The sequence below is a fragment of the Cyprinodon tularosa genome, unplaced genomic scaffold (assembly GCF_016077235.1).
Source record: "Cyprinodon tularosa strain WSP-4 unplaced genomic scaffold, ASM1607723v1 ctg267, whole genome shotgun sequence".
NCBI lineage: Eukaryota > Metazoa > Chordata > Actinopteri > Cyprinodontiformes > Cyprinodontidae > Cyprinodon > Cyprinodon tularosa.
The window spans coordinates 448,252-476,234 of record NW_024038971.1 but is presented as its reverse complement, the minus strand read 5'-3'; the positions used below and the strand labels follow the sequence as shown (position 1 = coordinate 476,234).

Genomic DNA, 27,983 nt, shown 5'->3' with positions numbered 1-27,983 from the left:
TGCAAATAAGAAGATTTCGTATTTTTGGAGCCAACGACATTTCTAAGCAAAATCTATAGGTGATTTTTTTTTAGAAAAAAAAGCTGTTTACCCTCCTGCTGCCTGTCAGTCTATTACTGTTGAATCCATCCATCTGAAATGGAGCTCTGTAGGACCACTCCCTTATCTGCCTTCAGCTGGGAGCATGGGACATTAAAATAAACTGACAGCTTAGATCAGAGTTCTACTAAGACAAGTAAAACACATACTGTACACACACCCACACACACACTCTTGTTTTGCCACATGTAGTGAGAACCACATGTTGATTCCTGTTAACTTCCATTTATTTGCAGTAATTTTAAACCTTTTCCATCCCCTAACCCTAAAAACAACCCCAACCCAATAGACACCTTAGACCTAACTAACCGTTAGCAAAATAGCTTGTGACCGGCCAAAATGTCCTCCCTTTCTAAAAATGTCCTCACTCCAAAGGTTAGAAACCGAAACTCTAAAACAGTAACACCCTTACACACATATTAGCAAACATCTCCCACTTCACACACACATATACAAGTATTACCAAACACTGCAGGCCCCTGGCAGCCAGCAGAGGGTGCCCACATTGAGGCAACTGTTTTTAGCTGCAGGTTGATGCTCATATCAGTCACTTTTAATCTAGCTCACAATCTCTTCTGCTCCATAGTGGCAGGTAGATGCTTCGCTGTAACTTCAAGGAGCCTGTGTTTGCACACTGCTGCATGTTTACCAGAGTGGTGCAACCTGCTTCATAATAGCACAAGCACACTGCCCAGCCAGCTCTCTGCTAGTCTGATCTTCAGGAGAGGTTTCCACACTGGTGTGAAAGATGATGTTTAGGGCTTCATGAATGCTCATCACTTACGTTGGCACTTTGCACACCGATGTTTCTCATACTCCGGCAGGTCTGCGGCGCGGCTTCGAACGCTGGTGTTCCTCCTCAGTCCACTGCCATCCCGCATCCCCCCATCCCGCAGGCGGGCCGCCTCCTCCTTGGCATACACACCCAGCTCCTGAGTGTAGCGGCCATACATCTGTGCAAATATGAGGCAGAACAAAAGAACACCTTAGTGCAGGTAATACAGGTGGGAGGCAGAATGACTAAGCAGGGTTTGTATTTAAAAACTGACATCTCACAGGACAACAGGCTTATATAAACACTGTGAAATGTAAACCCAAATTTAGGTTATATAGTAAAACTAGGAAAAAGTTAGATAACAGATATCACCAGTAAGTTGTTAAATCCATGTATTAAAATGTTTTGATCAAAATATCAGTAAAAGAATGCATTTAATAAAAAACATATTTGTAAAATGCCTTTTGTTCCAAAAACCAACAATACAGTGGGAACACTGCAAATTCTGTTCTGATTAAAGAAATTATGAAAAAGTTTTTTTAAGTATCTTTCTGCAGAGAGTAAAAAAGATGACGAAAAGGCTATTAAAAAAAATAATGACTGCATTTATCTCTACAAACTCAAAAATTGACTCCAATATCTAAAAAAAACAATAACAACAAAAACAAAACTTGAAAATTTAGCTTTAAAACATCAGGTCAGAGTATTGCTTCACATCTGTGTTGCAGAGTTGACCAACATCTAGCAGCCATGAGCAGTCAGTATTTCAGCCCACGGTGACTGGATGTGGTTACTGACGGCTGCATATATTTTGTTCAGTAATCATGATTGAATACGATTGAATTGAATACATGATTGAATACATGATTGAATCATAAATACATACCTTTAATACATAGATTTTATAAGAATAATAAATAACATGTTCAAGATTATATATTTTTTTCTAAATGTAATAACTATAAAAGTAATCTAAAAAAAAATGTATTCAATACATTCCAAAAGCATAAGTTTCAGGCTTTCTTTTAAATGCATTTTGTTTCAGCCTTATCCATCAAAGTCAGCTGGCAGGCCTAATAATGCTACAGACAAGATTACCGGACAGTTAAGTTGCTCTGGATCTTAATTTTAGGGCTGTGTGACAAGGCAATTTAAATAAGTCTCGCCAGACTGCTGCTTAGGAAATATGAAGTACAAGTTTCTATTTCCACATGATTTTTAATACGTAATAAATTACATTTTTTTATTTCTTTCTTTAGAAAATTATGTGTCTTCAATATATTATTGACATACCTAAAAGTCTCTGCTTATATTCAAATTATCTTTACAAAAATACAAATATAAATCTCCCTTAAACATATCTAAACTTATCTACTGTTTTAATTTTTATCCCCTCATGGTAGTGATGGGCTATCTGAAGCCAGGCTTCGAGGCTTGTACCGAGTAATAAGGGGGCGTGTCAATGAAGCCCCGCTTCGAGGCCTGTGTTGTCTTGTTGAAAACCACGTGACTGGCAACAAACGAGGCCTCGCATTGCATTGGTCACGTGACTGCTTCATTTTGCGTGTCGGTTTTCAAAATAAAAGCGCGATGAATCCTGTTTCTTCGTGGGTTGTAGTAGGTGGTTTGGTATCAGCAGAACAGTTTTCATCAGCAGTGGTTGAAATGGAGCCGTCAAAAAAGGGAAAACCTCTCATATGTGGGAGTATTATGAGATGACAGATCACAATCACAACCTGAAACAGTGAAAAAAGTCCTATTCCTAAATAAAAACAATTAAACCTAAAATCCAGAATTTTCTATATTTTCTTTTGATTAATCAGGAGATGCATCAGAATCACACATCAAAACCAGACTAAAAGCCATTAGAAGAGGCAAACTCTATGTGTAACTTAATATTAAGAATCAGAACTAGAACTCCTAGGAAGAGATGATTTTAAACAAATTCTGTCTTTAAGGAAGCAAGTTTCAAGCTCAAAGTATACAGAGTCTGCAGCAACAGTCACTCAGTTCTCAATACATTAAAGTAACACATATCTTCATTGTCTAATAAGTCCATGACATAAAAGAAAACCTAATACCACCACTGATGGTCAAGGATTAGATTGGCTACAAATCATTTTAATCATTAAAACATGACAATTAAATAGGATTCTCCTCTTACTAAACATGAGTTTGATGAAAACTTTGTGACAATATTGCATTTCCTAATATTTGGAAGTATGATCCAACTGAGTAACAAGGCTGTTACAGTTTCACCAGCAGATGTCACTAGTGAGTGATGAATGAAGCATCGAGTAATGAACTTTTTTCAACACTTTGCGTTGGAAAGCTTCATTGCTTCATGAGGCTTCACTTGCCCATCACTACCTCATGGCACAAAAAAAAGATCTCTCAACATAAAGTTGAACTGCTCTAATCATCTTTAAACAAGTAATTAAATCCACAAAGCTTTAACTCATCAGCCATGAATCAAGTTCCCAGACAATAAGTTCCACCTGTCCCATCCCAGCCAATTAACTCTGCAGGCCTGTTCCTTAACTGATTACTGATGAGAGGCGGAGTTCTAAGCAAAACTGCTCCACAATCAGCTGTGAATAAAAGCCGTGACACAGCACTGCTTTACATCTGCAGTTTTGGTTAGAGTGCAGTTGATAACACCAAGATGGCTCTTTTTAAGTGTCTGTTTGGTGTTGTTTTGATTTGCAGCATTTCTGCCCAGAAGTACTGGAGGGAGCCACTGGTGCCACAGAAACAACAACAACAACTCTTGTCTTCTTTCCAGAAGCCCCAGCAGGAGTTGAAGGTCCCTCCACCTGCAGCTCCCTTTGATAAATGTGACCTGGGAGAGATTGAGAAAATCCAGTGTGGGTCTCCAGATATCACTGTTGATCAGTGTCAAGAGATTAACTGCTGTTTTGATGGGCGTCAATGTTACTATGGTAAAGCAGGTATGTATAGCTCAAAAGTTCTACTTTGTAACATTCTGCTACCTTTATTTCTCAACTAAACTTTTTTTTTTTTTTTTTAACCCAGTGACTGTACAGTGTACCAGGGATGGACAGTTTGTGGTGGTTGTGGCCAGAGAGGCCACTCTGCCACCACTGCATGTTAGCTCCATTAGCTTGCTTGAATCAAACAATGATGTTTGTCAACCAGTTGATGGCAGCTCTGCCTTTGTCATCTTTCAGTTCCCTGTGGTAGCATGTGGAACTACACTAAAGGTAAACAAAGTCATAACAAGGAAAGAAATTAAAAGAATCTTTAGTTGCAATCTGTGCCACCTGATTATGTGGGCAATTTTATGAATTGGGACTTGAACTGTAGTGTATTTCCATTTTAGCAGAATGATGATGGCCATGTAGTCTATGAGAACCACATGGCCTCCTCTTATGAGGTGGGAGTTGGACCCAAAGGATCAATCACCAGGGATAGCCATTTTGAGTAAGTCCAAACTGCTGTAGGCCTTGAGTGCAAAAACTGCAGGTTAGTAGGTTGCAGTAAAAAAAGAAGCCTCTTGTGTGAACTGTTGCAAATGTACATGTTCTGCTTCCTTTACCTCTGCAGCAATCACATTTTTAGACTAAAGTTACAGGTTTTGTTAGCCTGCCTTACTTGACCTCATTAGAAACTTTCAAGAGATGAAAGGCATGGCGATTTCAAATTTTACCAAAAATTTGAACAAACTGTAGGTATGCAACTTGCCAAGTATAAAAGGCACAAGTTGTGATGGGGCACTTGGGTTCCAGTTAAAATTTTGTTGACTTTGCTTTCCTTTCCATTAAACTGCAATCTGGAACAAAGTATTTGCAAATCTAATGATGTAGAACAAACCTCCCTGCTCCTGTTAATTGGAGGAGCACAACCGCAAGACTGGTTTACCTCGACTACAAAACATTATTCAGATTAAACATTCACTTGCCTAAATAGCAATGTCAATATTGCATGTTTAGGAAATGAACCTAAATTGTACATGACCTCCATTATGACCCTTTTCAATGTGAAAGTTTCTGGAATCAAGGATTCCAACAGTTACAAAGAACTGAAGTATTCTCTCCCTGCAGATTACTGTTCCAGTGTCGGTATACTGGCACATCTGTAGAGGCTCTTGTCATGGAGGTAAACCCTGTTCCGCCACCAGTTTCTGTTGCTGCAGCAGGACCCCTAAGGGTGGAGCTCAGACTGGGCAATGGACAGTGTTTTTCTAAAGGCTGTAATGAGGGTATGTATCATCAAATTTGGCTGTGCCTTTAAAAAACAGTTAAACTTATTAAACTGGTATGATTGCAGAGGTGGCAGCATACAGCTCCTTCTACAATCCATCTGACTATCCAGTCACTAAAGTGTTGAAAGAACCAGTCTATGTTGAGGTCCGTATTCTGGGGAGATCTGACCCAAACATCTTTCTGAACCTGGAACACTGCTGGGCCACTTCAACACCCAACCCTGAGGGCTTACCACAGTGGGACCTTCTGGTTGATGGGTATGAAACTGTTTGTGGGGTTAACTGTCATGTATTTTTGTTTCAAATTTAACTTTATCTGCACTTAAATGTTTCCTTGTATGCAGTTGTCCCTATCAAGACGACCGATACCAGACCACAGTGATTCCTGTGGATACCTTTTCTGGGCTGGAGTATCCCTCTCATTACAAACGTTTTGTTAGCAGGATGTTTACCTTTGTGGCTCCAGAGACCTATACTCCTCAGAAAGATACGGTACACATGATTTCTTAAATTTTTAAAAAGATGACCCTTGCTGCTTATCAATTTTTTGACTTTTGTGCTCCTTCTCAGGTGTTTATCCACTGTTCAACAGCAGTGTGCTATCCAAGCAGTGCTAACTCTTGTGTGCAACAATGCCACAGGCAACGTAAGTATATTTTAGAGCTGGATGAGATGGGGAAATTGGGTTAATGAAATTCAAACCTGAGAATGCACAAGCAATGCTTGATTTGATCAATTTTAATTAGTAGGGAATTGAGCAAGAAACTACTTTAATAAACTCTAAATTATAAATGCATTGATCACAAAGTGTTGGAAGCTGAAACCAGCATATTTTGAAGAGGACTCTTAATGCTTTTTGCAGGAAGAGCAGCAGTGGAGAAGGTGCCCTCCAGCCAGAGAGTCCTGGTTTCCAGTGGTGAAGTGATCCTTTCCAAGATGGCCACTGAATCTTGAAGGCAACAATCCACTGAATACCATATGAACTCTTTTAATAAAGATGGCTAAAGGTTATGCCTGAATCTAATTTGTGACTTGCTGTTTATTGTTAAGCCTTATGTTTAGGCAGCTGGCTAGTAATCTCGGCTTTTTCTTTTAGGCTCAGTTGTGATCTGTAAATCTGGTTGTGGTCAATACCAGAACTTATAAACCCAGGTACCTCTAATTTTACAGCAACACAAGTTGGAGGAATAAAAAAGCCTTTAACTGTAGTTTCAATTGTTGCATTTACAAAAATCTTCTTGTAGCTACAAGACTAAAAGTGGACTGCTTAATCTAAGGCCTTTATGGTACCGGTAGTTTATCTAAAATTGGCTCACAATCTTATGTAGCAATCCTGCTTTAAAGCCATCTTAATATTTACAAAATGCAAAGCGATGATCCAAATTGAAAACTTGGATCAGCATGGTTTTTGTTAAGAGTTTCAGAATGTCTGCTGCGAGGTGACATAAAGCTATCTGCAGTCTTTATTGCCAGAAAGGAAGCTTTGTTACAATGTTAAAGGCTGGAGGGATTTTTCTGTGCACATGCAGACATATTTGAACTGTTAAAACAAACCCAGAATATTGATAAAGAAAATCCAGGTACATGGGCCGGCACACATTAATGCAGCAGAACCCAGACAATCTTTTTCAATTAAAATACTGAACTTGAATATCGTTGCAGGCTTATGAAATTAAGAGAATCCACAAAGAAGGGTTTGAAAGTGCACAATAGGGATTCTGTTCCCTCCCTTGATTTAATGAGAACTGTGGACAAAGTATGGTTAGGTTTTAGTTTATAAAGCTCAAGCCTAAACTTTTACTCTTCCATCTGACAAGTTACATTCTTGTAACTGAAATGCATCTGTGAAAACATGAGTTGCCCCACCACTGTAGATTATGTCAATGCTGAGTTTGACATTGAAGAGTGAACAAAATAGGAGGATGAATTGCTTTTGATTTTAACCATATTTCTCAACTGGTCCTTGACATGATTTATAAAAGTGTCTTTTTTTTCTGTTACCCTTTTACCTAGAAATTCAGACATCGAGGCCTGTTTCTGAAAACGGTGTTATCTTTGTAATGGGATATTCTGAGTAAAATTTATTGGGCTCTGATATCCAGGATTTTTAGTTCCATAACGTAGGATTTCTCACCACTTGACCTTAAAATGAATGTGGAAATTACCTAAACATATTTTACACAAAGTTCAATTTTTTTCTTCAAAGAGATTTAACATAGCAGAGACAGTCCATGAACACAGACACCCACTTGCCCTTGTGTCAAATGAGAAACATGCAGGCTGTATGTTTGTGATTATTACATCTTGTGAAATAAAACCCTGTAATGGTCAAAAACCTAAAAAAAAAAAAAAAAAAAAAAATCTTGTCGGATGAAGTATTTGCATTTTCCATTGGTAAGACGTTCCTCATCCTCATCTCGGATAAAATGAGGAATGTACTTGGCCGTCACAAGTTTGAGTCCAGACTTGCCGACTTCTTCAGGTTTTAACTTCTCAAGCCCATTTCCTGTCAGGTAGATTCCAAATAAAGGCTACTTGAGGTAATGAATACATTTTAAACCCACCTAAAGTGTTTAATACAAAGACTGCAGTTTGTGTGTGCTGCTGTAAAGTGGGCTACCTCCACTTATTGCTATTTGATGCAACTCAATCACATTTTGAATTATAATTAAAAAATCAGGAGACCAAACCCATATTTAAATATGGTAATTATAGTCTATACACCTAGATAAAAGCTATGATTTCAACATAATGTATGTCTTTTGTGTGCTTTAGAAAGTATAATTTAATCTTCAAATGTGCTTTTATAACTCAAATTGATTAGATTAAATAATTAAAGAAATTATAACTCTTGTATTAAAACATATCAGTAACAATAATAGGGTCAGTTTTTTCATTGTACTGGACAAATAAGAACTAGAAAAAATATTCCCAAAAAATATATATTTTTTAATGTATTAATAATAAAAAATACCATTCTCAAAGTCTTAAATTAAAATGTGAATACTCCAGTATTTAATTTGCTTTCTCCTTTTTTTTTATCCTCCTCTCCCAATCTATATTTTGCCATAGATCCAAACTTACGCTGAAGTTTTTGTTTATTTGACAAATAATGATGAAAGTATTTTGAAGTAGTTTCTTTGACATTGTATTGCACAAGCAGTCTCAGCTGAAATGTTCTTCCTCCCTTTAATCCTCTAGCCCTGTCTCAGTGACAAACCCTCTCAATATTTTCATTTTATTAGGATATGTGCACAGATAAACTGTGCAGACTTAAGTGGTTCTGAGTTACATTTTTTGCATCTCAAAATATTTAATCCACTTTTGGTGCATCATAAAAATAAACTCAGTCAACTCGAACAGGCTGTTTACTAAATTTCTCCATTCATCTGACCTACAGTATGGGAGATATGGCACCTTTGTTAAACACAGAAACACAGCTTTGAATACAGTGCACTCTGCCACCCATTTGACCAGGGCAATACAAGGAAAGTATCTTTTGTGTTTCGTCTATAATGCTTGCCTTGTGCTATCACATCCTGTATACCAGAGCAGCACTAACAGCGCTGTCCTGCCGTTCCCTCTGTGAGATGAGAAGAACAGTTCTTATAGCGCCAGCTCAGGGACATTGTCACACCAAAGTAAAGCTGTCGTTATCCATGAATTGCACAATTCTATTTAGGCACATGCCTACTGGTCCCATGGAAATGATGAATGCTGGAAAACTTTATTCATCTATGAATCCCCTCTGGATTGAAGTTGGCATGTCTGAAAAAAACAACAAAAACATTTGATCCATATCTGCTATACTCAATGATTATCTTGCCTTTGGCTTGAAATAGTAGAAACATCCTGTTTACACCATCTACTCTTTGGGATGTTCTCTTTGCTCCTAAAACATATACATATAATCACTACTAACTCACAACACAATGATTAACAATATTTTAGAAGAATCTCATATTAGAGTTCTTAAAGTAAAATTACCTCAGAGAGTGGTTTTTCAGTGTTAAACCACTGGAAAACAGTGTTTATCAGTGGTTTTCAGTGGAGTGTTGCTACCAAATGAAAATTAAAAAAGTAGGAAAAACAATTTATCAATGATCAAACCTGAATGAGGGTTAACTGTCATACTGTCACAGACTTTATTAAAATGTTTTTTGTGATGATTTAACTTTACATTTGTTTCTTATAAATCTGTTTCTCAGAACCTCAATGGTGAAAACTTTGTATAGAGGAACAGCTGTTTGATGAAATGTAGTGTGCAACAAAAATTGCCGAAAGGCACCCAAATACAAACCCAAAATAACCGTTTTAGAGGCCGTTTTCAATCCAGCAAAGAGAATCCTCAAAGCTATCAGGCTATTTCCAAAATTAAATGTCCCACATCTTTCACAGCCTGCAGATCACAAGTGATATATAGTTAACTATAGCAGCATGTGTCGGTTGCTGACTAAAATCCATTTTACCATCCTAACCTGGGATAAAACTGTTTTTATTTATTTACCTAAGTTTAGTCTCTTTAACAAACAAATCTTAACTGATCCACATGCTACAGTACTGAAACATGGGAAAGCATCAGCAAACTCCCACAAGGACAACCAGAGCCTGTTCTTACATGGGCCTCTGTTAAAGCAGCCACCGGCCATCTGGAGCACGGCCCCCTGGGGAAGCAGCAGGTGGGACCCTGTGGGTTAAATGAGCTGTTATCTCCAACCAATTTAGCTCCCATATGACCAACTTCTGTAGCTACATCTGCCAGTTTTTATTTCTCCTAACACAATACGTGAAAATAAATATAATACCACTCTTGTTGGCCTTTGTTTTTTTTTTTTTATATTTGAAAATGTACATTCAGAGAACAAACATTTCATGAAAACAAGGCAGATCTTCTAATTTTTTTAAATGACTATATTATATTTTTATTAAGCGCATTAAGTAGGAACAGAGTTGCAAGGATATGGTGAAGGAACAAGTAGTAAAGCTGATTAGATGGTTTGATTTTAAAGGAAAGGAAAAGTGCTTTGATTTTACAAAAAAGCTGCATTGCTGTGGAAAACCAGGTAGGAACGTATAGAAGACCGATTATCACATCAAAATTCAAACTTCAAACCACCTACAGATGATATTACTTCATGACATTTGACAACTAGTACTTGGTTACAACCTTGGTAAGAATGTAGAGTCATTGTATGAGAAGTAAATGTGAGTTATGCATCAAGGGAGGCTGCAACACTCACACTAAGCAGTCTGTGAACCATCAAAGGTTAGGAAGATTCTAAGGGCCCTAGACTGGGGTGGGCCCAAAATCAGAAGAAAACATATTCCCCACTATATGTTTCAAATACAACAAAAATCCAGCAGTAAACTTGGCGGGAGTAGCGGCCTAGTGGTTTGAGCATAGTGCTTGAAATCCTGAGGTTCTGAGTTCGAGCCCCACTCCCACAGACTGCCACTTTGGACCCTTAATCCAACACTAGTCCCCGGGCGCTGCACAATGGCAGCCCAAGGGGATGGGTTAAATGCAGAGAGTTCATTGCTCTGTACTTGTGACAGTGTAATGATAATAAAACCCACCACCCCTGATATTCCAAGAAATTGATTGGCCTTCAGGTCCTGCAATGGTGCACCAGGCCCCCTTGTCTGATCTCTGTCTGCAGTTATTTGTTATTACAGGGGATTAAGTGCCACACACACATAATTTCACACATAAAATAAAACACAAAGAATAAAACAAATGAACAATAAAATGTGTAAATAAGCAGCAATGTGGAAAAACTTGTAATTTGTAATTGTTAATATAAGTGATTCTTGAGCTTCATAGAAGATTACGCATTGTTGCCCTGTTTGCCCTACACGGCGCCTATCCCACAGTGCCTCGCGCCGCTCAGTCAGTAGTAGCACAGGGCTTATACTCCAAGCTAAACTTCACAGTCATTAGATGGGGCTCGGATACCGGTGTGCAGTTTGTTGGAGGATCTGGGCGAAAACAATGCCTGGTTGTATGGAGCCATTTCGTTTGCGAAGGACAACAACGGAGTAAGGACGCCACCAAAGAGTCTGCGGCTTCAAAATGGCAGGGAAGAACACAACAAATCTCAAGCGACATTTGAGGTGCCAACATGCTGCCATATTGAAGAAGATAAGGAACGGGTGGGCCTGTAGTAGTAGGAACCACCGTACCTGACGCCAAAGAGCAGAAAGCCCTGCAGAACCCAATGGCAAAGTGGATTGGGCGTTCTGGCCTGCCTGCAAGGACCATTGAGGATGAAGACTTTGTGGATATAATGAAACAAGCCGACAAAAGGTTCAATGTGTACAGTTTGTTATATTTAAAAAGAATCAGTGTGTGAAGAAGTTCTATTGTGCACAGTGTTATATAAATAAAATAGAGAAAAAAGAGTAGCAGTGTGTGGAGAAGTTTCATTATTTACAGTGTTGACTAAAATGACAAAAATGACAAAAATTTGACTAAGACTAAACTTGATTTTCTTTATTTAGACTAAGACTAAATTGGGAAGGCAATGACTAATATACCTAAGACTAAAAGAGATTTTTGTCATTGTGACTAAGGCTAAGAGAAAATGGCAATAAATCTGACTGATTGCTATGCAGAATCTGTCCCCATTTTATGGACAGGTTCTTCAGGTCGCTCAGCTGCACTGGCGGCCTCAGATATTTCTTAAGGGAGCGACTCAATCCCAGTGTGGCTCAAAGCCACTAGCATTCTCCATAAGATTAGGCACATGGATGACAATATTAATCACAGCTGAAGTCAGGAGAAGAGTCTTGTCTTTTACCCACTGCACATGTGTTGTGCTAAGGTAGGTTCCCCAAGGGAATTTGTTTCCTTTCCTTATTCATAGTACAGCTTTTGCAAGGAGAGCAGAGCCTTTTCTATACTTTCTTCCTCTTACTTTACATTTTACCAGATACCGACCTTGTCAAAGGGACAAAGTATATTTAAATTCAAAGGGGTCTGATAAAAAATACAGTGAGAACCTACATAATTGTCTTGTAATACCATGGCAATCCAGACCTAATTTGAATGTATATGCTAATTAAAATGTTGACACATTCAAAGGAAACAGAAAATGTTTTAATGACAATGCAAGGAAAATGTAGATCATATTTGAATGGACAGAAACAAGAACTATGAGAGAGAAATTTTCAAAGATCTATGTACCTATTCATGTGGGTCTTTATCCAAAAATAAACAGTATGCAATTAAATATCTACTTTGAATAAAATTTAGGGATTCCATTTGGTAGAAATCATATAAGGTTTTGCATCACTTCCTGTGAGCTAGAAAAAAAAAATCTTGATAGTTAGACAAAGGGATTTTTTATGCATGGCAGAGGATGATCAGCCACATATAATTTATTAAGTAGCGAGGGCAGGAACAGCCATGCTGCTGAGAGCAAACCATTAGTGTGGAGCATAAAGCGCAGACTCTGAGCTACGTGCACACAAAGACGCATTTCTGCACAAGCACAGCTGGAAGAGCAGCGTTTGTCAGAGTTTAGCGCAAAGTACCGGAAGATTCCGGCTTATTTACCTCATGCCGCACACAAAGACGCATTTCTGCACAAGCACAGCTGGAAGAGCAGCGTTTGTCAGAGTTTAGCGCAAAGTACCGGAAGATTCCGGCTTATTTACCTCATGCCGCTGCTGCCATAGTCCATCTGTGGTCATGAAGAATGTGCACCGCAGCACGCCAAGTGGGCAACGTGACCAAACAGGATGCAGCAGCAGGGCTGATACTGATTAAGTTGTCTAACAGATGCACAATGATTAATTTTAAACGTCTGACCAATCACCCGCTAACATTCTTGTTTAGTCTTTTCTTGTCAACGAAAACTCACACCCATGAGTCATCAAGTTTTTGTCATCAAAGATCTACTTTTAGCTCATCTTTTTGTTATCATCATTAAACATTCAACGAAATAATTTCATCATTGTCATCAATGATGAAAACAACACTAGCCGCTAGAGCCTTAAAAAAATAAAATAAAATATTCTTAATCAAAAATTGATAGTAACCGGAATCGGAACAAAACACTCAGAAAGGTTCAAATTCGAATGATGCCCAACCCTACATATATAGCCACTTCGCCACAAAACAATCATGACAGTTATCTCTCTCCATGCAACAGTGGCATTAACCCACTGTCTCATAGCTGAGACTGTGACCAGCCTTCACATCCCACCTGACATCGACATTGTTTAAATAAGGTAACAAATAAGCACAGATATAAATCAGCAAAAAAAAAAATTATAATCATGCAAACATAAAATTTAAGGGATGTGCTTTGGTAGCCCAGTGGTTAGCGCGCACGACCCATGTATGGAGGCCTTAGTCCTTGACGCGACCGACCCGGTTACGAATCCGACAGAAAAACAGCCACTAGTGCTGTAAAACTAAAAAAAGTTTTATAAAATTTAAGTAAATAGACAACTGTAGAGGTACTGCTGTGGATCAAATAAAAAAAAAAGTAAATAAAAAAAACCATGCTTAGATTTATTGACGCTTATTCTTGAGAACAGAGAACAGAAGGTGAAAGCCTATGCTGACATCTCTAACAAACCATAGAGAACATTTTTTTAAAAGGTTATGTTTGGAGAATTCTGAGCTACCTGAGACCAAAATCACCTCTGATTTGTCATACAGTTGAAATATTGACTTTTGGCTTGACAAGTCAGTGTTTTGACAAGCGTCTGAAATGATTTTTGTCAAAAGAAATGAGGCAACAAGATACAGACTAAAGATGAAAAGAGACCTAAATGTTTAGCAACACCTCTAAAACCCTTTGGTGAAAGTCAGTCCCTTTGGAGGACCTATACTGCTTTGATGGTAGAAGCAAAAAGTATACAAAGAGATCTGAAGTTGATAACTTCTTCAAGGTTGTGTATGCACTATTCAGCATGGCTTTGCAAAAGACTGTGAAAGTATTGCTGAGTTAAAAAAGTATCTAAAATCTTTGCTAGTTTGACCTTAATTGGAGGTGTATATACTTTTTTATTTTGGTAAAAAGAAAAATGCATGGCTTCTAAGATGAACAAGGATATATTTTGGGCTTCTACTGTATGCAAGGGTTTTATGTTTTATGCTGTGGTTAAAATTGTTGTTTTGTAACATGTGCTTCCCAGCTTTTAATTCCATGCTGAGATCTCAGCTTGTTTCCCAGGTTAAATGGCCTGTCCAGTCTGAACACCATTGTGGTTTCATTTTTGACTTTTACAATCCAGGACCCTCAAAAGTAATAAGATCTTTATATTCTTTCTCTAACATACACAAATCATAGTATCACATAGTTGCATGCTAATAATGAATTAAACATGTCTATGGAGGTACTACCGTAACTACTTTTTTTATAAGGCATCAGCCTTTAAAGAAAGCTGTAGAAGGATAATTACTTATAAATATGCAGAAAACATAGCTATTCTGGCTACCAATCAAACACATTAAAGTAAAATATGTACCGGTTAATATGATTCTTTTCGGTTAGTTTTTACCTTCTAAAGGTGAATCATATATTGACTCATTTTTAACCCTGCTTTTGTTTTGGACTCTCCCGCAGAGAGAGCTTTGCAGCTCTTAGCTGCTCAGTGGCCCAAGACACTTTGACAGAAGTGAGGAGGCGAGAAGTGAGCAGCCAACCCTTCACCTGGTAAGGGACTGATATTTCTTTTGAGACAAAAGAAACTTTAGATTGTTTGCAAAAGCCAAAAGCAGCAACTCTATTAGCTGTTTATTTTATAAGTATACTGTGTAAAATAATAAACCTCTAAAGGCCGACAGGCTGACCTTTAGATACTGACTCGGCTCTCCATATGAGGAGAGGTTAAACAATTTAGGTTCTGGTTTCTGTGTTGGAGAACTGCTGACTAAGACAATAGAAGTAGAGCTGGTAAATTGCTCTGGCTCAGATCGTAAACACAAAATTCATGAGGAACTTTTCTTTTTTTCATTAAACCTTAGAGCTTTTAATCAAAGAAAGCCAGACTACAAAGTGCAATACAGGCATATTCCTGTATCTCTATAATGCATCCTGACTCTGATTAAAATTCAGATCCCTTCAGCAGCTGTTTTAAAGCTGTCCTTTTGATCAACTGTTCTGCATACATTCTGAATGGCTTTCTTGGACTTTTAAAGCTCTTATTGATAAAAAAAAAAAATAGCAGACTATCGTTAAAGCAGCTTTTTTGTTTCCTTGTTAACCTGCTTAAGCTAAGAATCACTTGGGCAAACATTTCAGGTAAAAGTTTTTAAATAATAACCCTGTTTTGCCTTTCTTCTGCCTACAGCAGTGTTGGATGCAGCAGTTTATCCTGCAATTGAACGGTTCAACGGCTTTCAGTGTCGCTGTGTCCTTGGACAAGAAACCTGCATTGCTGCATTGGTCAGAGGGAGCCTGTGCATGGCAGCCTCGCTTCTGTCAGTGAGCCCCAGGACAGCTGTGGCTACAATGTAGCTTGCCACCATCAGTGTGACAGTGTGACCATCATGAATGACTCAATGTAGTGTAAAGTGTTTTTGTCACATCTCCTGCCTTTAAAAAAGCGCTATATAAGCGCTATGGAGTTCCTAGCCATTTAGCTTTTCTTCCTATTAATGCTTGAGCTGGTTATGCCATGCTCAGTTAAAAACAATGCTTGTCTTTGGATTGGTGCATCATATTTTTCTCTTAGATCGTTTACCCTTCATTTTTTTTTTTTTTTAATTCTATTTTTTGTCCTACGGGCCAGGAAGTAATCCAGATAGTGACACTACCTTATACCTTAAAAGTTATGGTTGGATAGACAGAAAAAGAGGTTGAGTTTTAACAGAGTGGGTCCCAAAGAGCTAATACATGAAAACATAATGTACAAGCAATGCCTGTCTGAAATTTGAGGCATTTCTAAGAACTTATATGTGGAGTAAATTTTTTTTATTTTCTTTGTTCATGCCCATACTGAATATAATTTTAAACATTCTCTGCATGCAAGGACATAGGGTACACTCACATCTTCGGGACCTTAAATAATCAGGTTTTTGGAGTATTGTTGTTCAGTCAGACTCTCATGGTTTATTTGTTGTTATAAGCTCGGTAAATGAAACACAAACAAATTACATTATATGTGCATTATATGTAGCATATATGGGCATTTTAAATGAAAACGACTTAAAAGCACTAACAGTCGAAATTCCCCACTGTTATTACCTTTGATTGCAATGGATTTATTTATCCTTTTAACCTATGTTCATGCTTTTACATTAGCTACAATATGTTTCAAATCATCGCAGTAAGGAACTATATAACCTTTTTTCTCTCCCTTTCTGAAATCAAATCTGAACTGTTTAAACAGATGAAAGTGGAATGTTAAGGCTGATAATTATTTTTCCAAAATGTAAAAACAAGTATTTTAAATTGTTTTTTAAATGAATTTAGGCACATATGAAGGTAGATTTGTGTCTTTTTTTATACAATTACAATTTAAAAGACAAAAATCTACCTTCATAGACACATACCAACATTTAACTTGAATCTCTTAAATTTGCCTTTTAGAAGCATAAAAAGCCATGAAATCATCATCATTTAAACATTTGAATACAGTATACCTCTTGTGGAAAAAAAAAAAGTGGTTATTTGGCAGATTCATTTAACAAAAGTATGGGTATTATGAACAACATTAAATCCAAAGATTTTATCCGAGGTGCGGCTGATTTATTTGTTGTAGTCTTGTTGTTCACATACAACAATAAACAGTGATAGTCGACGTGAGTTTGGAAACGGCAAAGCTTTGTCTTAAGTGGAAAATCAAATGCGCATCTACACAGACCAGTGTGATGCATTCAGGAGTATCAGATAGCTATGGTGCATTCAAGAGCATGTGACATTTCACACTTACTAGGAAAGAGCCATAAACGGAACAGAACTTAACTCATACAAAAATGTATTTATTCAGAAACAGTGTGGGCTTTCTTACAATACTGATTGCTCTATAATTGTATTTCTGTTATTTTTCGATTAGGCACATCAGCTAGCTTTTTATTCTAAAAAATCTATAATATTACAGCAGCATATTATAAAAGTTTTTCAAAAGCCTGTTTAAAAGCTCCAAATGAGGCTTCAGATCATACAGTGGCAATTTCCCTGCCATTGTTTTACAGGGTAGAATTTGCATTTGCTGACTCTTGTCCTTTTATTACTGATGGATATACAGGAATACAGTCATACAAGTGTCAACTCCTCTGAGATAGCAGCGGATGCAATTTTTGGTAATTTCTTTTTTTTTTTTTTTTTTTTTTATTCAGTGTATAGGATGAATGCATAAATACCTTATTTTATATTAGTGTTGAAATTCTGTTTAAAGTAACAGATCATTAAAAATGTCTCTTTATTCTTATCCTGCTGATTTTTAAGTGGTTACCTGGTTTAATGTTTAAAAATATTTATCTCACGTCTCATGCCCCATCCAATGCAGATCATTGGCGCCATCCAGATCTAGTGAAAACTAGTGTAATTGGATGAGTTATATAACGCAAACACTCATTGGTTAGCTAAAGGAAATCATCAGAAGCAAGCAGGTGTTCTTTAAACTGCAAACGTGAATTGTCTATGCCATGCTACAATGTCGGATTCAGAAAAAGATGTAGAAATGTCTGAAAGGTGAGAGCGTATCGGGAAATGGAGACCAGCAAGACCTCCCTCATCCAAAATTGAGCTTTCAATTCATATAGTGGCATCTGGCTGTTTTTTTAAAGGTTACTTTATACTTTTATACTTTAAGTAGTTTTTGGAGCACATACTTTTTCACTTTTACTTGAGTAAAGAGGTCAAGTTGATACTTCAACTTTAACCAGAGTGTTTTTAAACTGCAGTATCTATACTTCTACTTAAGAAACAAATGTGTATACTTTTGACACCACTGCACTATAGTTATGCCAATATATGGTTAGAGTGCCGGAGGACATAGGGGACACTTTTCCTAAATCTGCTACGTTCTACTTCTATTCTCCAAATCTTTTGCTTTTTCTTGTCATAATAGCTACATCTTGTCTGGCGCTTTATTTAGCTGTGAAACCATCCTGGAGGGAGACATTGGTTGGGCTGCTGCTGTCAAGAACTTCTATTACTGATGATAGATTTGGGCTTATTTTTCTATGTTTAGCACTGTTTCTCTTCTAGACATAGCTGGTGACTGTGACCTAAAGACAGTCTCACGAGTTCATCTGCTTAACTGTTTCTGTCTTTCACATTAAAACTTATTTCATCAAGATATTACATGAAGCAGATAAGATCTTTATTATTATAAAAAATGTTTTAATGGTAAATGGTCTGTACTTATACAGTGCTTTTACAAGTCAGGAGAAATTAGCCCTTTGCACTACATTCTGTCATTCATACACTCGCCAATAGTGGCAAGCTACAATGTAGCCACATTGAGCCTTAGAGCTCACTGACAGAGGCGAGGCTGCCGTACACAGGCACCACCGGGCCCTCTCACTACCAATACAAGGACACAATGACATTCAAAGCCAGAGCTAGGGCTTGAACTGACAACCCTTCATTTGCAGGGCAAACTCCTGCACACATAACTGTTATCTTGAGACAGCAGATGTGATTAATTGGCACTTTTATTAAAGACTAATAGAAAGAAGAACTTAGATGAATACTACAGCTTCCAATACAGTTTTAAAATCTCATTGTTGTTTTGCATTTCAGACAAAGCAAAGGGACCAAAGACACCCTAAATCGACTTAAAATCTTGTTTGTTGTTGCAATATTAGTTGTTACCATCCTGTGTATATTTGGAAACTTTTCTTCATGTGCCCCAAATATTTTCTCATTATAGATTGATCTAACACCCATGGACAAAATTCATGGGACATTTTTAGTTCAGTGCTGTACCCGACAGCCTGCTGGGTTTTAACAGGAAGACTGCACTGCATGTTCACCAAGTTCCCCCCTCCAACACAGACGCGCACACACAATCCACTACATTTCTTGCCCTGTCACATTTACCAAGTCAGCAGACTGCCTCCTTAGGCAAAATGGATTGTGATATTTTTAGAGTAATTACTGTGTTCAACTGGAAATTTTAATCTTCTTGTTTTCTCTTTTTTGTTTGCTTTCTTTCTGTTTTCTTCTACTTTAAGATGTCCAATATTCAGAATGGTATATTGCTCTCTTTCTTTCAAAATGTATTTTCTTCCACAAGCCAAACTAAAGCAACCCGCTAAACAAATATTTAAGTCATCCTTCAATCTATGCCTGAGTTAACGTTTAACATTTCTAAAAATAGATAATGCAGTACTTTTCTTCCCCTACAACCACATAGTCCAGTTTGTTTTATTTGGGTTTATTACACCTATAAATAAATCTAACTACTGGTTATGTAAGAGAAATATTAAACTTTTTGGTCTATATGACAGAAAATAAACATCTACCATTCAGGCCATTAAACATGGTACTGCCAGAATGATGCTATAGACATCGGCACTAGCTTATATTTAAAAAGAAATTGGATGGACAAAATTCAGGGCAATCTAAAAAAACAACTTCAAGACACTAAAAATGACTTGAGACTAAGGTTCTCCTCCCTGCTAAACCACAATCCCAAACTTGAAGCTTGAGCTGTTCTTCATCAAGCAATAGTTATGTGTTATAACAGCCTATAAATAAATCTTGATAAATCATGAAGAATATGTGGCAAAACTTAAAAATGTATGTTCAGTGTTGCTCTTCAACCAGTCTGGCTGCTGATTGACTGACCTTTTGTCAGAGGATGGGACAGATGGTCCCAGTATTTAAGGTGAGACAGTCAGTAGGAAAGTTTAAAATGTTTATTAAAATAAACAGACAGAAACAAAAAGTCAATCAACACTTTCAGACAGACCTGCTAAGATGCAGACAGACGGGCTCAGTGGTTGGGGGACAGAGACAAGACTTGATATGACGATTTCTGCAAGACTTTAAACTGTTCTCCTCCTAGAAGCTAGGCTTACGGGAATAAAACTGATCCTCCTGTTCTGAGCAAAAATCCTAAGGGCTCCGCAGAGAAGGACGATCAGGAGACAAGACAAACACAAAAATCCTCTTTATCTGCTGGCCACCAGGAAACGGAACATGAACCATCGAATAAACTAAACTAATTAAACAGACAAATTAACAGGCATGAACAAACAGACCGCAAACAATGATCTGGCCCCAATAGCTGGACTGAACCAAATATAAAGCAAGACGCACAGGTGGATAGGATCAGAGAGGATTAAAGATCGGGCAGAACAAAGCACTTGAATGACATGAACAATTAAGGCCAGCTATCAGGTCATGACACCTTTACTGTTTTTCATAACATATTTTGGTTATGTAGCAAAATATGAGTAGGTTCAGGGTTATAAATGCTTTTGCCACTTCATGCAGGTGGAGCCAAAATGACATTGAATATAAGAAAATGTATTATTGTTTAGCCATTTCCTGTTTGGTTTTAAAATAATAATAAAAAACATAATATTATTTTAATCAAATTTTTTTATTGTCTCGTCTCTGCCAGTAGAACGATGATCCCCTGTGTCTTTTCTTCTCTGATTGTAAAGAATATACTGGTGAAGGTACAGAAACTACAAAATACTCTCCATCTAATCTTAACCAGAAAGCCTCCTGGGACAAGATAGAAAAATAAAAGAGAGGAGGAAGTGACAATTCAAGTCACCCTGCCTTCCACATTCAAATTAATATAGGTAGTGGAAGCCACTTTCAGAATGGTTCCCCATGAGTCAGAGCTGTCTCTGTCTCACACACAGAATAATAAACGTGCACAGCCTCTATGTAGTCAGGCAGAGATGTGCACACGTGTGGAACCAAGACCAGACAAAATCCACAGCAGCAGACGATAATGACATTAGGGAGAAACAGAGGTTGAAGAGGAGAGAGATTCAGTGTGAAGAGGAGAGAAGCATCAAGCAGAGACAGTGACACCTTGTTGAAAAATACCAAAGTACACGGCTATGTTTTTAGCATACATCAACTCAAGAGGTTGTCCTCCTGTCATACTTTAAATGTAAAAGATGAAGCAAAGTGCTAGAACAAACTTACATGTTGGTAATAGTTCACAGATATACTGTAAAAACTAAATCATTATGTAAGGGATTTAGAATTAACAACTTAAATCTGAGTAACAAACATTTTACTATGTCCTACTGTCCAGACCTTTCACACTTCACTTAGACTTAGCCTTAGACTCAAATTTATTCATCCCTAGGGATTACTCCTTCAGTGAATTTCTGGTTGAATTCTGGTGGTATTTTCATTAATGCTAAGGAAACGCATGACGTTGTCTCCTCCAAAAGCATATCAGCTCTGTATCTCTTTAATACCCTGATACTGAACTGATAATCCATGGGATTGCTGCACAGTATGAGACTTATCCACCATTAGATATTTAATTTGTTGTATTGGAAACTTAATAAATGAACCTAATAACTTTTGTATCAAAGAAAGCCCACGAGATTACATCGAGTCATTATGGTACGCCTTGCAACAGTAACCAAGAGAGGATCATTGCAACCTATCCAAAACATCCTCTACCACTGCCCATTGATTGCTAGAGATTAGCACAAGAGACCCTCCAGTAATTCTGCAAACATTAAGCAGACAGAGATGGATGGATGGATGGATGGATGGATGGATGGATGGATGGATGGATGGATGGATGGATGGATGGATGGATGGATGGATGGATGGATGGATGGATGGATGGATGGATGGATGGATGGATGGATTATTTCCTGTTCCCGCACACCTGACCAAAATTAAAGGGTAATTCTGCAGCTCTTAATGGCTTGCTCTGGAGATAATATCCCATTCAACTTCTATTCAGGATTTCTGAAACAAAGCCACATCTCAAACATGCAGGACAGTGGGTCCTGATGACCAGGATAAAAAAAACCCACTCGATTAATTCACAATGAAATGAAAGCATATCAGATGCAGGCCAATTTGTTATTTTTGTTCAGCAGTCCCTACAGAAGCTTGCTCAGCAGTGTGAGCAGGTAACAGCACAATCGGGAAGTGACAGGATCTGGACTGGACTCGAGCCAAACCCTTTTGTGTGTTGCAAATGTGTGTGTGTTTGTTTGTGTGCGAGTGTTAGAAGGATGCAGAGTGCTGACAAGGAGAAACTAGACCTCGCTGAAGAGACAGCAATTTTTGTGAGACAGCAAAAGGGACACTAAAGATGCATGCACGACGTGCAATTTAAACCCTATTCCAATGTTTAACTTTCCTTTCAGGGAAAAACAATCATATCATGTGTAAACTGTGGAACTGACAAGCAAAGTCATGCTGGTTAATTAGAGACTCCAGAATCCTTCAAAGAAAAAGAAGTAGATTGCGAACAGCCTGCTGATATTTACCAACCCAACTGGTCTATGACACGTTAAACAATAAGAAAGAGAGGGAACAGCTCTCACACTGCTGAGTCTAGCTTTCTGTGGACACAGCTCTAGCTCACTACTCTGGAGACAATCTGTGTCCGGTTTCTTTATAATGCATTTTAAGCAGAGTGAATATCAGTGTACACAGTTAATGTATGCTGATATGCATCTGCACGTGCTCAGCATAAAGAAGGCAAGCCATTTAGGTCCACTAATGTTTTGGCTTTGAATATTTATCATTTAAAAATAGTATAAGAGAAATCTAAAATAAGGAAAACTGTATCTTAGTTGTGGTGTATTTTGACTTTTCAGTAAAGCAGATTCCTTAAGAGAAAAGCATGCAAGCAGCATGTGTGCTGAATGAACAGCATATTTCTGCAGTGCTGCAGTGCCCTGTGCTAGGGAGGAGGGAGTGGTTTTTCCCGCGCAGGTGAAGGAAGATTTTGATGCTCACAGGAGCTAAAGTCTCAGGCGTGGTGCTGCTGGACAGACCTTCTGTCACTGATATTGAGTATGAGGTGAGCGTGTAGGCAGGGGAATATGCGTGGGTGAAAAGCATACCCTCTGACTTTAACACACACATACACACATTTACTCCTACAAATGTCCATCCACAACCTTGCCCACGCTCCTGAAAAGAGAAAACAAATGTAGCTGCTTGGGCGAATCCTATGACACATCCAGACCACCCACATCTCAGAGAAAGCTTCAACAGAAAATAAAAGATAAAAAAATTTGAATCAAACATTTTGAAACAAACGGCATTTACATAATCTATTTCCCTCCTTTCTTTTCAGTGTCTGACCTACTGTTTCTTTAATCTTCCACGACCAGTCCTCCACCCATGAGACAAAAAGCAGGCATTCATTCAGGTCCCAGCATGCCCTGCCCCTGACCTGACCAAACATGGCTGGTGCAGCCTGAAAAGGATACCTTATTCAACTTGCCCAAATGTTCTTGATCTTTTTTTTCTTTTTTTTTTTTTTACCATTTTCCCTGATTCCTCTGAATTATCCATCCCCTTTAAAAAAAGAATTCACAGAGGTTTAGCATTTAGACACATTAGTCTACCATTTATTTTCACAATCAGAGCCAGCCTGATGTGTAACAACTTTAGGTAAAGCTGCTTAGGAACAGGCAGGCCAATAAGACCCTCCAATCTTAAAAAAATCAGATTTGGAGTTATAAATCAAGAATGAACCAATTTTGTTCTAAATGTTCCTAAAATTCAGATTAGTGTTATTTAAATCATTGTGAATTGCTAATTAAAGTGTATCTAGGATTAAAAAACACATACATGGCAGTTGGAAGCCTCTTTCTCACTGTCCCTCGGGATCCCTCTCACCAGAGCTGCACCATGTTTAGCGACTGTAAGCAGAGTTGTTTCGGCTTGTTAGATCAAACATGGCTAGTGCAAATACTTTGCTTTCAATAGTGTCACATTATTTAGTGGATCAACCCTGGTCTGTTGTTCCTACTGCATGCCGATCAGAGCCGAGGCGATTTTAACTTGGGTCGCTTGCCGAGTCGTTTGACCTGGGTAGACACGCGTCAGTGAGCTGTTCCCACTGCCACTGTACTCGCTGCCACTAAATACCGATTGTTCCCTGGTTTTTCAGCCGGTTGGAAAGTGGTGATACAGTAGAACATGCAAATACACTAATCAGGCTTTTGATGTAGTGACAATTTCTGATTTTCTTAAAAAGATCTGGTATTGTCATTTGTAATGGCATTTTTTTTTAAATACGTAGACTTAGACTGGAATCCAACAAAACACCCTTTTTACCCCTTTACATTTTTTCAAAATTTTTTATGTTTATAAAAACCGTAAATATGCATCAAAGGTCATGCTTTGTTATGCATTTAAAAACGGAATACGGTAAGAATTTTTAGCTTTGACGGATATAATAAAAAGGAGAAGATAAATTAGATATTTCTTTTTTTTTGACACAAAGACCCCCAACCAGACACAATTAAATGTATAGAGGACAATCTTTTATTTCCGGGTGCATCATCAAAATAAGTGGTCCTCCTAATTGTTAATCATTCTGGTGATACGTTTTCATAAGGCGATACTATGTGCTCGTCCTGTTAGCTATCTTTTTCTGTGCATGCACACTTTCAGGCGTATATGTGTGGTTAGCTATGGTTTTAGCCAGTTATTGAAACACTCCTTTCTCACTGCAGTTCTTTAAAAATGGCCGAGGTTTATAAGAGAAAAGGTGTCTACGAAGTGTATAAGAAGAAAACAAAGGCCTCAGAAGAGGCAGATATATCCCGGAATGCTTTGCGGGGCGAGCTCTTCGTGCAAAGCATTATGGGATATGCTATCACAGCGGACCGCTTTCTACATACAGTTGGCTGTCGCTAACTAATAACAAAGATGGTTCAGGCACTGTGCAATGGAGGAGGAGTTACATGACCAACCGGGAGTAAAAAGTAGTGATCATCTGTACGAAAGGTAAGTTAACTGAGTTTGCTATAGACCACTATATAGTCCAATATAGTGATTGAGGGATTTAGGGGTTAGGATGGATGTTCGGACACAGTAAGCTTGTATGAGCTATGAGAACAGCAACTTTTAAACACAGCATACACAAGGAGAAATGGGTTTGTGCATGCTCTCGCATGGATGCAGGGTTGTGATTGCGGGTCTTTTAAAAAATTTGCGAAAATCCTCCACAATACCGTTGAGGGAATGTACAAATACATTAGAAATACATACATCAAACCTCTGTCTAATTGAGCGTTTGACCATAAATAAAAATACTGTACTTCTTATTTGATGGGTATGTTGACAGTTATTCCCAAGTATTATGACATACACCATATTTTATGGTGTATGTCATATACACCATATTTTATGGTGTATGTCAGTGCAGGAGACGTTGTATGTACGTATTATTGTCAGTGGTTTCTTGTAACCAATTCGTTTTTTAGAGTCAAATAACCCTGGCTAATTAATCTTGTATAATCCTTACAGACTAAACTAAGCTTTCTTTAAGACCCTATGCACTGTGAGTGAATGGCTATGTATGTATTTACAGCTTTTTGTACAATAAGCAGTATGAAGTGACTGAAATGGCAAACCCAAAACCCAAAATCCTGTTACATAGTCCCTTAAGTTTTGCTTCACTAAAGCAGCACACAGGTTCTTTAAAGCATCCGAGACAGCAACAACAACAACAGCAAATCTTGGGCAAGCTCTGACCACAACAGTAGCTATTAAACAACACCTGCTACATGAGAACCTTTGTAAAATACCCATTTCAAAGGTTAAACACTGATGCCAGCTCTGATAAAACATTATTGTTTCCTCTTTGTCTGAAAGTAAAACAGCAGACATGGAGAAATTGTGTTTATATTTTAGATAAATCTCTTTTTACCCCCTAAAGGCTCTGTGATATCTGCTCATCTGGCCCGCAGCACCACGCTGCCAAACTCTGAGCAAACACATGACTCAAATTCGTCTAAGTCTTGCCGCAAGGAGGCAATAAAACAGAAAAAGATCCTTTTGTCAACATCAGAATTCAATTTTAGGGCTGCATCTAAGCCTGCAAGAAAATCATCAGTCGTCACATTAAAAATGTTTTTCCTTTTTTTTTCTTCTGTAGCTCATTATCAACCTCTAAATCTCATTTAGTTTGCAGGGGGAAAAAAACAACCCAAAAACAAGATGCTTTGCTTCACCTGAGAAAAAAGAATGTGTTAAATATGACTGCTACTGCATCAGTATTACGCTGCAGATACACATACACATACAAGGCTATTTTTGGCAACAGGACAGTGATGTAAACAGTTAACAATAAATGAGCTGATCAGTGTAAGATGATCAGTGTCAGAGGTAGAGGTTCTAATCTTCACAGACATAGCCATTTTACATTGCTATTGATCTTTGTAGTGAGGAACACAGCATGACATCGATCTTCACACTGAAGGGATAAAAATCTCTGTGTTCATCAGGGGCCTAACACACACTTACAAATACATCTAATGTCTAAAATGTGTGCATTTAACTGTGCATGTAGAAACAAACAAAATAGGTACACAAACTGTGTCAAAGATTTATTAATCAATGTGGAAGGACACAAATTGACTTTTTTATTCAGCTTGCCTGCTTCCTGTCTACCTCTCTGTCTCTTTATCTGAATATAGATAAAAAAGGCTGCAGGGTATCACTGTCAGTCCTGTAGTGACATGGATGGGAAAACTAGTACATGAGGCAATTCATATTTAGAAACATTCCACTTTTGGTTCATTCATCAAGCTGGGGCAGCAAACGGAAAAGGCATTTTACATACTATTTAATCATTTTAAGGAATTTTACTGATTAATAATTTGCCATGCATGTAGTAATTATGTATAGAAATGCATGCATTTTATATTGGAGTAAACTTATGGGAATGAATGATGTTGGTGCCGGTAGACGCAGAGTGATGCAACACCTGTGGATCAAGGTGAATGAATGGCCAGTAAAGAGGACTCCTGTATCTGCTTTAAAAGCATACTAGAGGCATTTCACATTATATGTGCTAAAGGTGTTAAAACACAGCAGCAGCAGCAGCAGCAGCAGAAGCAGCAGCAGCAGCACAGTCAGTCCTCCTGTCCTTCTGCAGGACAGGGCAGAGCAGACAGAGGCTGCGCCTCCATCCTCCATGTAAGCCGAACATGTCCGATCTGCAGCTGCGAGCATCATCTATGACATCACCCCAAACTCACCAAAGTTTGCTGATACTGGAGAGTCCGTTCTTCTGCTTTGCCTTTCACCATTGCAGCAATTTCCTCATTAAGAGGCCCAAAATCCGTCTCCAGCTAATTAATCTTCAGAGGAGGAAGAGAGAGAGTGGTGGCAGCGCGGCTCGCTGCCATCCCATGAGCGGTGTGTGTGTAACAGGTTAGTTATAACCGGGCTGTCTGCATGTTGCAGAGGACTGCTGCCACGGTTTGAGAGACAGATGAGAGATACAGCCGCCTTGCTGCCTCACAGCAGCGATGCGGTTTAACTGCGAAATACCGCCTCTCCCCCTCCTCCCTGCCTCACTCCCTCCACTGTTCTCTCTCTCTTTCTTTCTGGACCTGCTGTTAGTGGACCTGAGGATGCACAGGTAGCATCCAGGTGTCGTACGTCGGTCCCTAAACATAATATTTTACAGTTGTATTTCTGATCTATACAGCTCTTTTGCTCCTTATTTTACTCACCTCTTGGTTGATAGAAACATTAAGTTGTAAAGGTTGTGGCTTACCTGCAAGTAGGAGGTCAGAAAGAATAAATATGTCTTAGTCTGAGATCTAGATTTATATTTATTTCCATTCAACCAATGCGTGTATATATTACAAAAACGCATTAAAAACGTAATATCCTGGAATGTTTCCTTTAGATTTAAAAATATCTACACAGTAGAGAGCTAAGAAAAGACTACACAGTAGTTGACTTGGATTATATGACTTGTACTGCAGAGATG

At 38.2% G+C, this 27,983-nt stretch overlaps 2 protein-coding genes across 3 annotated transcripts in view; one reads left to right on the top strand and one right to left on the bottom strand.

Moving 5' to 3' along the window:
- Positions 1-27,495, bottom strand: part of clcn2a (chloride channel, voltage-sensitive 2a) — a 66,727-nt gene extending 39,232 nt beyond the window's left edge. Inside the window, exons 1-2 of the mRNA XM_038289238.1 lie at positions 27,241-27,495; positions 884-1,052 (exon numbers count right to left, since the gene is read on the bottom strand). Of these exons, the coding sequence (XP_038145166.1) occupies positions 884-1,052; positions 27,241-27,291 (220 nt within the window). The 5' untranslated portion in view covers positions 27,292-27,495. The remainder of the gene's footprint in view (positions 1-883; positions 1,053-27,240) is intronic.
- LOC119786131 (zona pellucida sperm-binding protein 4-like) lies at positions 3,503-6,123 on the top strand. Of its 2 annotated transcripts, none has more exons than XM_038289240.1 (8): positions 3,503-3,825; positions 3,911-4,098; positions 4,221-4,318; positions 4,939-5,096; positions 5,165-5,357; positions 5,444-5,591; positions 5,670-5,745; positions 5,962-6,123. In XM_038289240.1, exons 1-8 carry the CDS (start codon positions 3,540-3,542, stop codon positions 6,051-6,053), a joined length of 1,239 nt encoding a protein of 412 aa, XP_038145168.1. In that variant the 5' UTR covers positions 3,503-3,539; the 3' UTR covers positions 6,054-6,123. The 2 variants fall into 2 exon arrangements, with proteins under 2 accessions (XP_038145168.1, XP_038145167.1); XM_038289239.1 differs by having other exon boundaries at positions 4,218-4,318.
- Positions 27,496-27,983: the final 488 nt, after the last annotated feature.

Excerpts from the sequence above, each read along its gene's own strand:
- LOC119786131 (XM_038289239.1), top strand. The coding sequence starts at position 3,540 with ATGGCTCTTTTTAAGTGTCTGTTTGGTGTTGTTTTGATTTGCAGCATT. Across the intron at positions 3,826-3,910 it reads ATGTTACTATGGTAAAGCAG|TGACTGTACAGTGTACCAGG; the intron begins GTATGTATAGCT and ends TTTTTAACCCAG. Across the intron at positions 5,592-5,669 it reads ATACTCCTCAGAAAGATACG|GTGTTTATCCACTGTTCAAC; the intron begins GTACACATGATT and ends GCTCCTTCTCAG.